Source organism: Saccostrea cucullata, unplaced genomic scaffold (genome assembly GCF_032062105.1).
Source record: "Saccostrea cucullata isolate Sc308-1 unplaced genomic scaffold, CSIRO_AGI_Scuc_v1 ctg570, whole genome shotgun sequence".
Taxonomy (NCBI): Eukaryota; Metazoa; Mollusca; class Bivalvia; order Ostreida; family Ostreidae; genus Saccostrea; species Saccostrea cuccullata.
The window spans coordinates 439,281-454,292 of NW_026933408.1; the positions used below are offsets into that span (position 1 = coordinate 439,281).

General features: G+C 33.0%; 2 protein-coding genes across 2 annotated transcripts; one reads left to right on the forward strand and one right to left on the reverse strand.

Moving 5' to 3' along the window:
* The first annotated feature begins 728 nt into the window (after nt 1-728).
* LOC134238247 (uncharacterized) lies at nt 729-8,607 on the forward strand. The gene is made up of 8 exons (XM_062720368.1): nt 729-786; nt 1,159-1,333; nt 3,095-3,213; nt 3,559-3,687; nt 6,522-6,690; nt 7,075-7,175; nt 7,274-7,405; nt 7,755-8,607. Exons 1-8 carry the CDS (start codon nt 729-731, stop codon nt 8,552-8,554), a joined length of 1,683 nt encoding a protein of 560 aa, XP_062576352.1. The 3' UTR covers nt 8,555-8,607.
* Nucleotides 8,608-8,907: 300 nt separating this feature from the next.
* On the reverse strand, nt 8,908-13,128 carry LOC134238249 (cathepsin K-like). Its single transcript, XM_062720369.1, has 6 exons — nt 12,993-13,128; nt 12,735-12,874; nt 12,390-12,570; nt 10,063-10,242; nt 9,590-9,864; nt 8,908-9,358 (listed from the first exon to the last, which is right to left on the reverse strand). The coding sequence occupies exons 1-6, from the start codon at nt 12,993-12,995 to the stop codon at nt 9,259-9,261; spliced, it is 879 nt and encodes a 292-aa protein (XP_062576353.1). The 5' UTR covers nt 12,996-13,128; the 3' UTR covers nt 8,908-9,258.
* Nucleotides 13,129-15,012: the final 1,884 nt, after the last annotated feature.

The following is a 15,012-nucleotide window of genomic DNA, read 5'->3' on the forward strand; positions in this document are numbered from 1 at the left end:
TCACGCAATATGCCATTTTTAATGCAACCCATCCACTAAGACAACGAAATCATGAGAGCACAATTCTTTTAAATTGCTTGTTTAGCCCTAATTTTGATTTTGTTCGTGCGTTTTCAAATTAATCTATTTTTGTCGAATGTATTTTTAATTTCTTTATCAGAATCAAAGAAATGAAACTCATGTTTTACCGGCAAACTTTAAAAACAAAATCAATGAAGTAAAAATGAAAAAGAGAATTGTTACCAGTCGCTAAAACCTTCAGACAACAATGCAATTATGTGAACAGGGCAGAAAACAAGTCCTTCTTGAAATTATGGAGGATGAAATGCATAAAAATCACATATTGCCAAATTTAAACAGAAAAGAATGCTCGCAATTTCTTCTGAATATTTTAGCTTTTAAATATGTGGCAGTTTTATTTTTTAAAAGGAAAAATCAGTCAAAAACGTACACCATCCAATGTATCGATTTATATATTATTTACTATCTGATGTGTTAGAGGTCTGTGTTTGCTCTGCTCTTGATTTGTTTTGTTTTAATAGACTTTAAAGCTTCAATTTGTTCGTTATCTAAATCTATATTTCATTTGATGAATAAAATTGACACAACAAGAGTATTTCTTGTCTTTGTGTTAAGTAATTGGTTACCTTTTGCAACTTACATGTACTTCGATAGTTTAGAAGCAGGTGCCTCCATACTGAGAACATTAAGCCAACAAACAACAAAACATGAATAAAAATACAAAGACACTATTTCTTCTTGTTCTACATTTGGCCAAAGTTAGCGGTAAGTGAACCCAAATATCAAATTAATTTTAAAAATTGAGATCGATTTTCCCACAAATAATTGTTGTGTATATTCACGATTAAAAAAATAGGTAAAAATTATTAATGAAGTTTTCAAAAGCACTAAGAATTAAGCATCCCTCTTATAAATGGTATATTAAAAATATGTAAATTTAATTTTACACAACTTTCGAACTTTGATACATTGGACTTTTCTTTAGACGCCTATGTGTCATATGATATTGTTTTTATCTTTAGATGTCCAGTTGTTCAGTGTTATTTTTTTATATCTTAATATGCCTATTTGTCCAGTGATACTGTTTTAGCACCTCAGGGTGCACTTATGTCTAGTGATATTGTTTTATATTTTTAGGTGCAAGTTGTCCTGCTGGTTGGACGCCAAAAGAAGACAGAGGACTATGTTTCAAATACTATACTTCAATAACAGACCATAAATCCGCCACTGACGATTGTTTCCATGAAGAAGCCATACTAGCCACTCCTAAAAATTCTTCTGAAGTTGAGTTTCTCGCCAACAATGTGATAGGGTATAGTAGTATTATCTAAATATAAAGAAATCAGTTGGTGAGACAATGGAATCTACAATCTCACAATCTAGTTTTAAGTCAACATTTCACAAATTCTGTGGTTTATACAATATTGTTTGTTAATATAATATGTGGTATTTTCACATATTGACCGATATGTTTAAAATAAAATGGAAATTTCATTCTGCTATGACTACATATAATTTCTCCAATTTCATGAAGACGTTATGCATTTAATTTTAAGATAGAATAGTCATCACAACTAGGTATTCCTATCATTTCATTTCACTTTAGCTTTAGATTTGTTCAAAATTTGAATATTTTGGATGACGAGTAATTTCAGAAATTCCGTAAATCTTTCTCAACAAGATAACTAAGAAGTACGAGGGGTTATCAAAAAGTTCGTGGACTAGCGCCATAAAATTAAAACCGCTTTAGGTACATCAATGAATTTTAAAATATCTAGTAAGCATAATCTTTTCTACCTAAAGAATATACCATACATCATAAGTTTTATTTTTTAATAAATTAGTTATGTTTTTGTAAGCAACGGTATGTCCAAGCGGCGCAACCTCGAATACGACGTTTTGCAACCTATGTTTAACTAAGAAAAATTCCTTTGATATGAACATTTGACATCTAAATACGCCATTAATTCAGGTATGTGTTGGGACACAATTGTTCCATACAATATGGCATTTTCACTTCATTCTGGATGTTCTATGAAATTTTATCCTAAATTTTACATGGAGTGTCCAAACAAATAAGGCCCTGAAAGTGACGTCAAAATGGCGGACGGGTTTCCTTATCCAACATTTGATATAGTTTACCCCTGAAAAAAACTGTTATAGATCTAAGAAATGTTTAAAATGGCTACAGAGAAATAATATGCATCCAGAGTACTTGTCTTTTAATGTCAGAATAGATTCAGAGAGAAAATGGATGCACAGTTAATGTCGATTTTTAGTCAAGGTGTGAAAAATCAATCACGTCAAATAACGACGTTGATCATGTGTTGTAGGTATTGAACTCCAAAAAGCAAAATAAGCTGGCTCAATCAAGCGAGGAACCTCTCCGAATGTATAAATCCACTTGAATTTTTATATTCCTGGAAAACCATTGTTCGTGGCATTGTTAAGTCATATAAACAAGGCGGGTTTAAGTCCTTTCTCAGCTCCACGGAATCTCATCAAATTAAGTATATGAGGTAGAAAAAGCAGACATTGAAAAACAATGACGTTGACGGACATCACGAAATTAAACGGCGACAGCGCCGGGTGATCATATAATGTCATTTTTATTTTATAATAATTTGGCAAATAATGAACGTATCAAGCTAAAATTTTCAACATTTCTTTATTTTTTGTTGTTTTATGTTCCTTATAAATTTTGAAAGCAAAGACTACATAGTACTAATTTTATAGCCTCAGTCCACGAACTTTTTGATAACCCCTCGTACTAGTACCCTTCTGTACAAATAGCCCAGACCATTTTGTCTCTCAAAAAATCTCTAATAAAAAAAAATACTGTCAAATCATAGAGAAATAAAAGCTCTATTGTTTGCTTAATTTTGGTTTGCTCTAATATTTTTGCACACCACATATACAATTTAACTTTGATTTTGCCATGAAGTCCTTGATTATATCTTAGATAGTCTGCAAATACAAATTACTTTAAAATCATCACAGTTAAAATCTGCAATTTTTTATTTTGTCAATGGCTTTGACAAATCTCTCATCAGAATCTTTATTTCGTCCATAGGTCACTCAATGAATATGTATGGGTAGGGCTTGTCAAAAGATCCTCAATAGAACCATGGACCTTTGCAGATGGTTTTCCATTTAAACCGACGATGCCATCATGGGATTTATGGGATAATGGTGACGTAATACAGTATTTTATGTGCAATCGCGATTGATAGTCACTGGAAAAAATGTGAAGATTTGCATGAAACGTGTGCCTTATGAGGAAGTTCTGTCCTATCCTTTTAATACTGTGTGTAGGAAACTTATGTGGTAGTGTTGATATGTGATACGAAATTTAGATATTACAATAATCCTTTATCATTTTCAGATTTGCAATATCTCTGTATTATTCTGCAGATATATAATATATATTCCCTTAGAAATATACAGCTGCAATCAATAATTTCAAAATTTCTATTCTACTGCATGTTTTTCTTTTCATTTCATAATAAATATTGTAAAATAAATTCATTTTTTCAGGTTTTCCAGCATCTCCTACGGCCGACATTTGTGCATACATGACGGCTGCAGCTGGCAGCTACAAATTCAAGACTGCAAACTGTAATAGTCAATATCAATATATTTGTCAGAAAACCATGGTACAGCATTGTAAGTATCATTAAAGATATGTTGTTCAAATTGGAAGGGGCACATTTTGATCTTCAGTGCAGTTCCTCGTAATTAAATACTATTATTACAAGTGGGTTTTTTTTCTATAAATCGTAAAAAGAATACAGTCATATGGCTATTATTCAATTATATTTACATCCACTGAATATCTTCTCCTTTATTTCTTAAGAAAACCCATTGCGTTAATCACTGCATGAACTACATTAGGCATGTCGCCTGTACAGATTTCTTGAGCAGTGGCTGTTCCATCAATGTAACGTGTTAATACGTTCGCATCATTAATACAATAATTAATCTTATATTTAATTAGATATAAATACATGTATAATCTTACGCGGGTTATGTATTTTTTTTCTGCAACAGCTGCTTCCGTTAATTCCAGTAATAACAAACAAATAAAGCATTTTATTGTTTAAACTAACCATCCTATACGTACATAGCGTTTATCTCTTCAACCGTAATGGATACTCAAACACATGCTCTAGGTACAGTCCAGTTTTATTAAACCGAGCGGTGACGTTGACAGATAAATTGAAGTTACAGGGATTTTAAGAACTTTTCATTTCGTAAATTCTATAGTCGTTATAATGCCATTTTTATATAATCTTTCATAAGGTTTTCATAAAAATTGTTTGCCCTTTGTTTTTGTATCGAATTTCTGATACTAGAAATATGAACGAAGCCAAGTTTATTCATTCCAGTTACAGCGTGAAATCTTATGTTCTTTGATCCCATTTTATCAAAATAGATCGTAAATTTAAATTATTTTCTTTTATATTTAAGGGGAGATGATCTAAAGTTTATAAAAGTACCACAATTTTACACAACTTTACTTTATTTATGAAAAAAATTTAATATACACACTTAAAAACATTGGTCAAATCCATTCCCTCACTCTCTTTCCCAGGCGCAGATCCAGAATTTTTATCCAGGGGGGATCCAACCTAGTCCCAAAAAAATCCAATCCCGGAAATTTCTTGAAAAAAAAATCGCCCGAACGACAAAAACCTATTTCGTGGTGGTGGTGGTGGTGGGGGGAGGGGGGGGGTGTAGTCTATGACTTATATTACCTCAAATCTTTCACTTTCCATACCCATTTCACACATAATAGCATTTGCCAGGGGGGTCTGCTTTTTCCAAGGGGGGTCCATGGTAACTTTTTTCTTGCTTTAGTATATACATTTTTTAACCTTGTAAATTCCAGGGGGGGGGGCTGACACCAACCCCCCTTTAGATCGCGCATGTATTTTCCCACATCCACACAAAAATGACATTTCTACTCAGGATTTCAAAATGAAACGTATGGAGGTAACGAACAGAATTCAAGATCAAATGTCCATAAAACAAAATAGGAGCTGAGACAACATGGACCTCCAAAACATCGAAGATGGGATCAGGCGCCATGGAGGTGTGAGCATTCCCTGCCGACCGGTCACACCACCGTGTTCTCCTTGACATGATCAGAAAATAACGGAAAATCCGTCGTCATCATTCAATGTATAAATTATGGACTAACAATTAGTATGAAGGACGTCAGTGGGCATTTAACTCGATGATGAATTGTATTTGATGACAAGGATAAAGACTTGTGTCACCTCCAACCCACCCCCACCCCCCAAATAATAATAATAAATGGGAAGTTAGGGAAAATTAATCGTTCTGAAATGCATTTTTTATGCACAAAAGACTAAACAATCATTAAGTTCCAATATAAAATTCTTAATTTTCTCCTGTCAAAATTACTATCCTTATAAAAATTATTACGTTTTAGTTTGCGGTGTACTCGATGTCCCTAAAAATATTTCTCGCACATTATGCAATTATTGGCATATTTAAAAAAACTGGTTCATGTCTAATTCTTTTTTCTAATCATTTTAAAGAAGTTCTTATTATTATATATATTCAAAATTAGTCAAATACCATATATCGAGGTTATTGTCAATTTCTTATCATGCCAGATCAATGTTATTTTCCCCTCCAATCAAGGAAAAATGAACAGATATATTTTTTCCGTCAAGACGTGGAATCTGAGATCTAGCTGGGTATGATTAAGTCTCTCGAGTAACCAGACTGATGAAACACAAATATCAACAGTTTCGTTTAAAATGGACATTTGGCACTTTCCATGGTCAATACAATGTCCTTATCATTAATTACAATTTATCATAATCCCCAATGCTTACCGTAGTATTCATCCTTACTTTTAGGCCAGTACTACCATACTGATTTTTCTACGGATTTTTCTATATACTGCCTCCGTGATCGGAAGGTCGTGAGTTCGTATCTCGGCCGCGACTGACCTAAATCGATAAAAAAAAAGTGGGTAGCAACTGTTCCTTCGCCATGCGCTCGGCACTTTGAAGTGAAAGTTGCGGGTCCTTCGGATGAGACCTTAAAAACCGAGGCCCCGTGTCAGCGGCAGGCGTTGGCACGATAAAAATCCCTCACTGCTCAATGGCCCTGAGTGCCGAGTAAAGGTCAAAGTTAAAGGGACGTTAAACAATATACAATCAATCAATCTATATACTGCATTTTCGATCGTGCAAAGGAGTGTACAGAATGTATTATCGGTTGAGAGAGGATGCTATCCCCTAAATGACATCTGATCTAAACCTCTGATGCTTTCAGTGATCAATGTATTTCGTGCTCCATATTTGTATCCTTCCAAAAGATTTTTGAGCTTGATATCTGTTTGTTATCTCCATATTTTTATTTTATCAAATCATAAATACTTTGAATTTTAGTGATTTTTTTTCTTAATATTTCTTGATATCTAGACATGTTTTGTATTTGTACATTTTCTTCTCTGTAAGCTTGTCCAATGGGCTGGGCTCACGCTCCTGGGGGATCTGTTTGCTATAAAGCCTTTGGTGATTCCTACACTTACAATCAGAGCGTGGACATCTGTAACAGCAATGGTTCTTACATTCTGATGCCCAAGGACCCACACGAGGATATGTTCTTCAGCTGGTATCTCAATAAGTAAGCAGTGAGTCCTCATATGTAATAATAGACGTGTCCATATAGACATCATTAAATTGTTTTCTTTTATATTATCATTGTTTATTGTTGTTTATTGCTCTATTCGTCGAAAAAACCCTTCCAACAGAATAGTGAAAAAAACTCAATTAAATCCTTCAGTCGTGTCCTTAATCGTGTTTTTCTTCAGTTTGTAAATATTTTCATCAAAATTCTAAACTTACTTTTTATTTAAAACCATTGTTTAAATCTTGATAATCTTACTTAAGGTCAATTTGACTAAGCATCACTCAAAGAGATAAAATGTTAATGTATGATAGATGGCCTTTACACATATATTTTAATTCACAACTGAAGAATTCCATACTGTCAATACCCTTTTTGAAGGTATGAAATGTATAAGAAGATTTGGATAGGATACAAATTAGAGAACTCGAATTTCGTCTGGGAATCTGGATACCAAGCTAACTACACAGGATGGGAGAATGGTATTGTCAATAATATTATATTATTATTGATAAATAAAATACTTCATAAGATTTAAAACCTCACTTAACTATGATATATTGGATGTTTTGATCCATAGATGAACCACACAGCTGGGAAGATTGTGCAGTTTATGCTGCCAACGGAGTAGGTTTTGATCGATGGTATGGACTAGACTGCAGTCTACCTGCTGTTACGTATTGCCAAGACACCGATCTCTTCAATACGCTTGGTGAGTCATTTATAATATCTATGCTTCTTTTTCTATAAAAAAAAAACCCACATACAATAAAACTAGTATATGATTTTTTCTACAGAAACAATTTGATGTTATCTTGACCAACCTTCGATGCATTATTACCTCTATGATGCTATAAATGTGACACAGATGTTATTTCAAATACTTTAGTTAAATACTGATGATATCAACAAAATTAAGCATCTATCAGCATTATTAACATATACTATGATGTAGTTAATTCATCTGACATTATGAGTTAAATTTGTTATTATCAGTAAGAGGGTTAAATAACACATATAACAACTGACGTTACGGTAATCGTTGGCAATTCTTTATATAGATTCAACTACAGAACAAGTAACTACTGTCATTACATCACAAATGACAACAGAAGCCACATCAGACACATCTCAATCAACACAAGTCACCACTCAAACCACACCGGGCGCCACCCAAACAACTCCAGGTACCACACAAACAGCTCCAGGTACCACACAAATACAAGTCACCACCCAAACAACTCCAGGTACCACACAAACAACTCCAGGTACCACACAAATACAAGTCACCACTCAAACAACTCCAGGTACCATACAAATACAAGTCACCACTCAAACAACACCAGGCGCCAACCAAGCAACACCAGGAACCACACAAATAACATCAGACATATCTGATTCGACAGCAGTTACTACTCAAACAACTTCCAACAACATTGTTACAACTCATGTTCTAACACAAACAGCTGCCTTGTCGTCTGATGCTTTGACCCACAGTGGAGATGGCACAACATTTACTGAAGCTCAAACAACAAAACAGACTGCCGCGACAACAATGCTTTACAGCAGCACAACCATTTCTGATGTATCTTGTGGTTGTCTATGTTATGGAAATAGAACAAATATTACTACAGAGGAATTACAGGAGTTATTATTACAAATAAAAAGTAATCTGACTGTCGACACCAAAACATTGTCGTCTGCAATTCGACAGCTCACGAGCGCTTACGACTCGAGGGTCTCTTCAAAGAGCATTGGAAGCGTTGGTGTGGCCGTTCTTGTGTCAGTGATGGTATTCTTGTTATTTCTAGATCTTGTTCCTGTTAACTTTGGCTGTGCTTTGATGAAAACAGGAAAATAACATGTTGAAATAATTTTTGTGCAGTATTTTATACCAGCAGTTTCCTATGGATTGTATGGAATAAAAAATCCTTTGAGATAAATTGGTCAATAAAATGTCAACTAGTGGCATTAGAGAACAAAGTATCATGGATTTAAAAGGATCAAAGAAGAGAATTTTGAATTTGATCCGAAACAAAAAATAGCCCGCATCTGCGTATTTCCAAATCCCTGTGAACACAATACTTTTAAGAAAGCAAAGCAAACACAATAACATTAAAATTCCAAACAAATAAAAAAACTCTACGTTTTGTGCAGTAAATAAAATACAAAATGCAAAATCAAATCAAAAGAAAAAAGACCAGGTTTCAAAAGTAAAGTCGTAAAACAATTTTTTTATTTGCGTAAAATAAACATCAACGTGTTTTACAATCTTATGCTCACGAATATTTATCATCAAAAATCATTTATATTACTGTGTATTTATAGAAAATGTTACTAACGTTGCAAAACTTTTGCGTCGCTGATTGATTTTAATATGCCAAATCGCGAATAGAAAATGAGACGAATAACAGTTGGTGTACATAAAAAGAAAACCAGAAAATACTAGTAATGTGAGTTAAATCTTAAAAGCAAGTGACATTGGTGGGTGGGTGGGTAAGAAAATTCTTTAGTTTAATTATCCTTATTCCAACATGCGTGAACTCGAAGTGAGCATGTTGTCAATTAAACCGTGGGATACAGGGCTTCACTTGCGATTCCACACTGGTTGTCCTTATTCCTGGACATCATTATGTAGCCATCCATCCCCCAAGATTTGCTCCAGCTGAAATATATTGAGTTTATAAACCCGATCTCCTTAAAAATCATCAAAACTTTTTTCATATTGAATAAAATAATGCTTAAATGACCAATGCTTAAAGTATTATGCGTTGGCTCTTTTGAATGACAACCTGTCTAATCTTGTGAATTATTTTTGTATGTTCTCTTTTCTCATTTGTCTCGATTGAACATGTATAAATATATCAAAAAGTCGTAAATGACGTCTAATACTAACCTGTTTTTCACAAGCCAGTAGTCCTGTCCTTGATACACACCGTACCCAACAACCAACACGGCGTGGTCAAGGTTGCGTGTTCTACATCTCTTTTCATTGTAAACACCCTCCTTATACAAATGGAACGTCTTCACACTGGCGTCAATAGCAACCGAGATCGGGCCAACACTAGCCACTGCCTTCTGAAGCTTTAGTTCGTCTCCAGAGGGAATATGTACCATACCTGTACATTTAGCCCCAACTCCGGATGGCCTGTACTTGCATTTGAATTCATCCTTAAACAATGAATGATGAATTAAATATTGTCTAAGCAAGTAAATCTTTACAAAATTAATAATTTCTCTCATCTATTTTCGCATTTCAAATATTTTAAAAATAAATAGTTTTTTATATACTAGCATATCTTTCATCATAAATATTATTGATATTATTATATCATAATATAATAAGTGTAGAGTAATAGAATAACATACCTTGCCAACATACGGGTAGGACTCTTCTGTATCAATTCCTCCGTTATCTTTGATGTATTTGAAGGCTTTTTCTGGTAACCCCCCTTGACATCCATGGCTTTCTAAATTACAAGAAGCTTCATTTAAATTAAAAACAAAACTTTGAGGCATTTTATATGTTATGAATGAGCACTTCATAGAAGATTAATGATAAATTCAATTTATACAATTCAAGGGAATTGTTCTGTAGGATAACATTAGTTAAGACAAATTTGCAAGAATTATGGCGTTTTTTTTTTTAAATCATATACCGGGTACTAATTAATTGTTCAACGGAAGACCTCCGTTATCTTTGATTATTCTGTTGTTTCTTTTCAACTTTACTTATTATCTATTCTAACCGATTTTGTGCAGGCGATTTCTAAAACGTAAACTTGGGCATTTTACCGATATGTTCATGAAACTTTCAGCAATTTGATGACAAATTATAGAACTTAAGGCGTTTTTTTTTAATTTGATGACCAAATTTCCAGAATTATGATTTTTTTCGATTTAGTGAGTTTTGATGGTCATATTGTCCAGCAGTTTTCTCAACAATGGCTCAAGATAGAAACATAAACTTTCCGTATGAGAGACCAACGTCTATAGATTTGTATAAGGATTTCTTTAGAAGTGCCGCACGTCGGCACATCTGCATGGCCCGAAAAATATCGCGAATTTACAATTTTTAACAACTGTTCTACAATATCTTTTTATATGGAAATATTTTGTGAAAACATATAGAACAAAAACAGTAAACCTGGTCTTTAACAGGAGTGAAAAACATGGCCCCTTTGTTCTCCAATTGTTTTTTTTATATCTCTACGGTGTAATAGGTCAAAGAAGCAAATTGTTGGGTGGTAGAAAGGTACGTGCCATTCATGAAACGGAAACCGTATTTTTGGCACCATTTTTTCAAAATGGCTGAATTTTCCGTCTCGTCTAATACAAACTTCCGGTAAAACCGGAAGTAGCAGAAATGGCTTATTTTTGCATTAATTATTATATAGAGCATTCAAAGCAATTTTGGTATTATTTCACATTTTTGTTTAAAATGAAATACTTCCTATGGTAGGAGTGTAGATGCAACGAATAGTTGTTCTATCGATCTAATGATTTTATGTCAAAATATTTTTAGCATTTCACACAAGAACGATCCAGTGGTTGGAAAGCCCATATGAAATCAATCATTTATTTAAATATTTAAGTGTTTTATCTTTATTTAGAGCTATAAGATAGCAGTCAACAATATCATACAAGTACCGTAAAAATCTGTACAGATATATTTGCAAATGGTGATAAGTGACATATTTGATTTCCAACACGGGGAAACTGAAAATTGTTGGGTTAAAAAGTATCATGAAACTGAAACCTTTACCATTCAAAATGGCTATAAGAAAATCGTCTTGAATTAATATATAACTCATTCTTGTTGAATGATATAGGTATAGTGTAGATAAATTTGTTCTTGAAATGTCTTATGTAAATATCTTTAGCATTTCACACAAGAACAAATATTCCTTTTCTTCTACCAACTTTGGATCGATTTTATATTTATTTTTAAATACTAATTCAGTTATATTTAAACATTGAGATAATGTTGGTATATGGATTTAAAAGATAAAAAAAAAAGCAACATGATACAGTATTAATAAAAAAAATAATAAAACTTTATACTAATACCTTACAGCATTTTTTTGCAAGTTCATCTTGAAATTTGCATTTTTAAAAACTTCATTATAGATTATACAGATATTGATAAAGTGTTGTAATGTTCCTGTTTTTGAAGCATCTAGACTTTGTAAAAGTATCAATATATTGATTAAGGAAATATCGCTACGTGAATGTTCCTTGTAGCAATCTTTATCAAACAAGATTTGGACTTTGTAATAGTTTTCTCACATACTCATGTGATGCTAATGAGACGCGCGTGATGGGATTTTTTATTTATATTTTATATGAAAAAAAATATAAAACGAAAATCAATAAAATTTCTCAAGGTGAATTTTACTCAAGAGTACACTGAAAGTGAAAATAACTTTAGAAGTGCAGTTATGTAAAATTAGCTATCACAAGATTTCTCGTAAAATTTTCATGAATTTCATTTGAAATTAAAGTTGTGCATGTTGTATTCATGTGAATTGCAATTGGTTTATTAAGTCTCTGTACTAAAATTTCAGTAATGCAATATAAATAATTTTTATCATAGATGGTGAAGTACTCATTATTTCTCTTAGAACAAAGTTTAATTAAAAGTTAACTATTGAAAAATATACTGTCTTTACAGTTTATAAAAATATATATGTATTACTATTCAAAGTTAATAAATCCCACAAAATGTACTTTTGGATGTAAAACGAGTCAAAAACAAAAATACATCTTACCATATCACCATATTTATTCATTCCCAGCCGATAGCTATGGTGTCCCAAGTCGGCCTCTATGTTGTGTTTATTGATGAAATCAAGGTTCTGTCTCCAAATCAACTTTCTAAGGAAAACAAAATTTTTAACACAGCAAAAATAAAATGAAAAGTGCCTGTAATTAAGAAAATGAACATCTTAAAATGAAAAATAACGATATTCCAATAAGAATAGCATCATAAGTTTTTTTTCTGTGTGAAAGAAACCTAACAAAGATTGATATCCTCGAACCTTTCTGGTTCCTCCAGCTGAGAGTAGACCTTTCCATGGACACGTTTGAAATCCTCCCATTCCTCATCCAGAAAGACATCAGACAGGGTGCCATAGCAAACACACGCCGAAAACACAACGATCAGTAAACTCTTAAACACCTTCAAAAATGAAGATGTTTAATAAAACTTAAAAACTAGATCATGTAAAATCAATGTGTAATATCATAAATTAGATAAACTAAATTTCAAGTTGGAAACTTAAGCAAAGGCAACTTACCATACTCGTCTGATGTTAATGTGTAATGATGGCACCAGGGTATCATCACTTTGTTTAAATGACTTTCTTTCTAGGCGGAAGTATTTTTTTATTGACTCCAAAAACTTCCGCCCTGTAATACCCCTTGATAGTTGCAATATTTTCATATCACATGACGAGGATATATAATTAAAACTAGGATGTATTTAAACTTTAAAAAAAAAATAAAATGGGTATCTATGATAAAGCGAAAATATAACCTAAAATATTTTGATAAATTATCATTTCATTTCAAAGCTCGGTTCACTTTATCTCTCAAAGACGGACATATTTCCATCATTCATTTAATAACCTAAAAATCAAAAAAGTTAAGTGTAAGATGGCCAATAACAAAATATATATTGTACCCCTAGTTTTTGGTTGGAATTAATTTTTATCTAAAAAGTTTGGATTTTTTTAATCTCCGAGGCTTTACAAGGGGAATAGAAACTCACAAGGGAGATTTTTTTCACATATGTTTTATAGGAACCTATCATCCGTCGCCCGCGTGGCGTAGTAGTTAGAGCGTCTGCTCTAGAGTTGCGAACTAAGCAATTGATCCTTACGTCGCGTGTTCGAATCTCACTGTGAAACGTGGAGTCCTGTTCTTCGGATGAGATCATGTAAACCGAAGTCCCGTGTGGCAGTAGATGTTTATTGATATCATTAAGATCCCTCACTGCTCAAAGGTCCTAAGTGCCGAGAATAAGAGAAAATTTGAAGCTCTCCACGGGCAAGCAGTGGCTACTCAATATGAGTGAAAAATTCTCGAGTGGGACGTGAAACAACCTACAATCAATCAATCAATATACATAATTATCAACGTTTTACAAGTATTTAGTTTCTTTATAAAAATGTACACTACTCTTCCTCTTTTTACGCAAACCAATTGTGACGTCACAGCCGTGGAACATGAAAAAATATCATATGAGTGAAGTGAAATCCTCGGAATAAAGGAGTCAACATGTGATACTTGTTTCTTTACACATATCTATTTCCTTATTTTGATCTGGATCTGTGCGAGTCATGTAATGCTTTTGTATGTGAGGGAGAGTACGTGAATGTGTGTGTGAGTACTCGTATTTCAATATAGATTGTATAACTGATATATCCATTCATTGTATTGTAACCTTGAACTGTTGTATAGAGAGGGTATTTATAGGCTTAAAGCCTGTTGCCCATCTTTTCAGAATATACTGAATAAATATTGTTTTAAAACAACATGTGATAAAGAAATATAGGATGAATTATTGCAGAATTGATTTTATGTATAATATGGCATAATTGATGAAGAGGATTGAAACAATATCGTATTTGTCGTCATGACCTATTAGTATAAGCACTGGTTTTATTTTACCAGCCTCATTCTGGCCTTGAATGTAAATCTGTAAATGGAACTCAAAAAATTTCCAGTCTTGTATTTCGTCAGCATTACTTTGTTAAAATAACTATGATTTTGCGAACATTGATATTTATTAAAGTTCCTCATTTACAGCATCTGTTTAGTCTTTGCACACATGGCCTTAAAATTATTGGAATTTTGATGTTCACTAGCTATACTTCATTTTAAACGGATCATATCATTTTTTATTCATATTAAACACCCAATTTTATGTTAACGCCCCCAAAATCTACCTGATTCTAGATCAATAGTTTACCGCCTGTCAATCATTAAAAAAACAATAGCTTCTGATTTGATTGACAGGCCAGCTACCCGTGCTACCTGATAGTCTGAGTTTGTATGTTTTGAAAACGATTGCCTGGTCACGCGTCAAACACTTTCATGTACCCGCCTTGCATACACAGGGGTTAAAAAAAGAATCTTGGTTAAATTTTATTTCAAAATTAATTTAGAGTAGATAATTAAAACTTGACTTCAAAAAATATTTTCTTTCAATGTCAGCGGCTGTATCGTATATTAGGCGATATGTCTTCCAAGATATCTTCGTAGAATTTAGACAGTCCGTGCACAGAAACGCTATTTGCCGATTAAAATTATAAC

What these genes read in the sequence shown, in the direction of transcription:
- LOC134238249 (XM_062720369.1), bottom strand. An exon ending in CCTACCCGTATGTTGGCAAG is followed by an intron (nt 9,865 to 10,062) that starts GTATGTTATTCT and finishes TCATTGTTTAAG; the next exon opens with GATGAATTCAAATGCAAGTA. An exon ending in TACTGGCTTGTGAAAAACAG is followed by an intron (nt 9,359 to 9,589) that starts GTTAGTATTAGA and finishes AATATATTTCAG; the next exon opens with CTGGAGCAAATCTTGGGGGA.
- LOC134238247 (XM_062720368.1), top strand. Translation starts at nt 729, where the DNA reads ATGAATAAAAATACAAAGACACTATTTCTTCTTGTTCTACATTTGGCC. An exon ending in ACATTTGGCCAAAGTTAGCG is followed by an intron (nt 787 to 1,158) that starts GTAAGTGAACCC and finishes TTATATTTTTAG; the next exon opens with GTGCAAGTTGTCCTGCTGGT. An exon ending in CTACACAGGATGGGAGAATG is followed by an intron (nt 7,176 to 7,273) that starts GTATTGTCAATA and finishes TTTGATCCATAG; the next exon opens with ATGAACCACACAGCTGGGAA.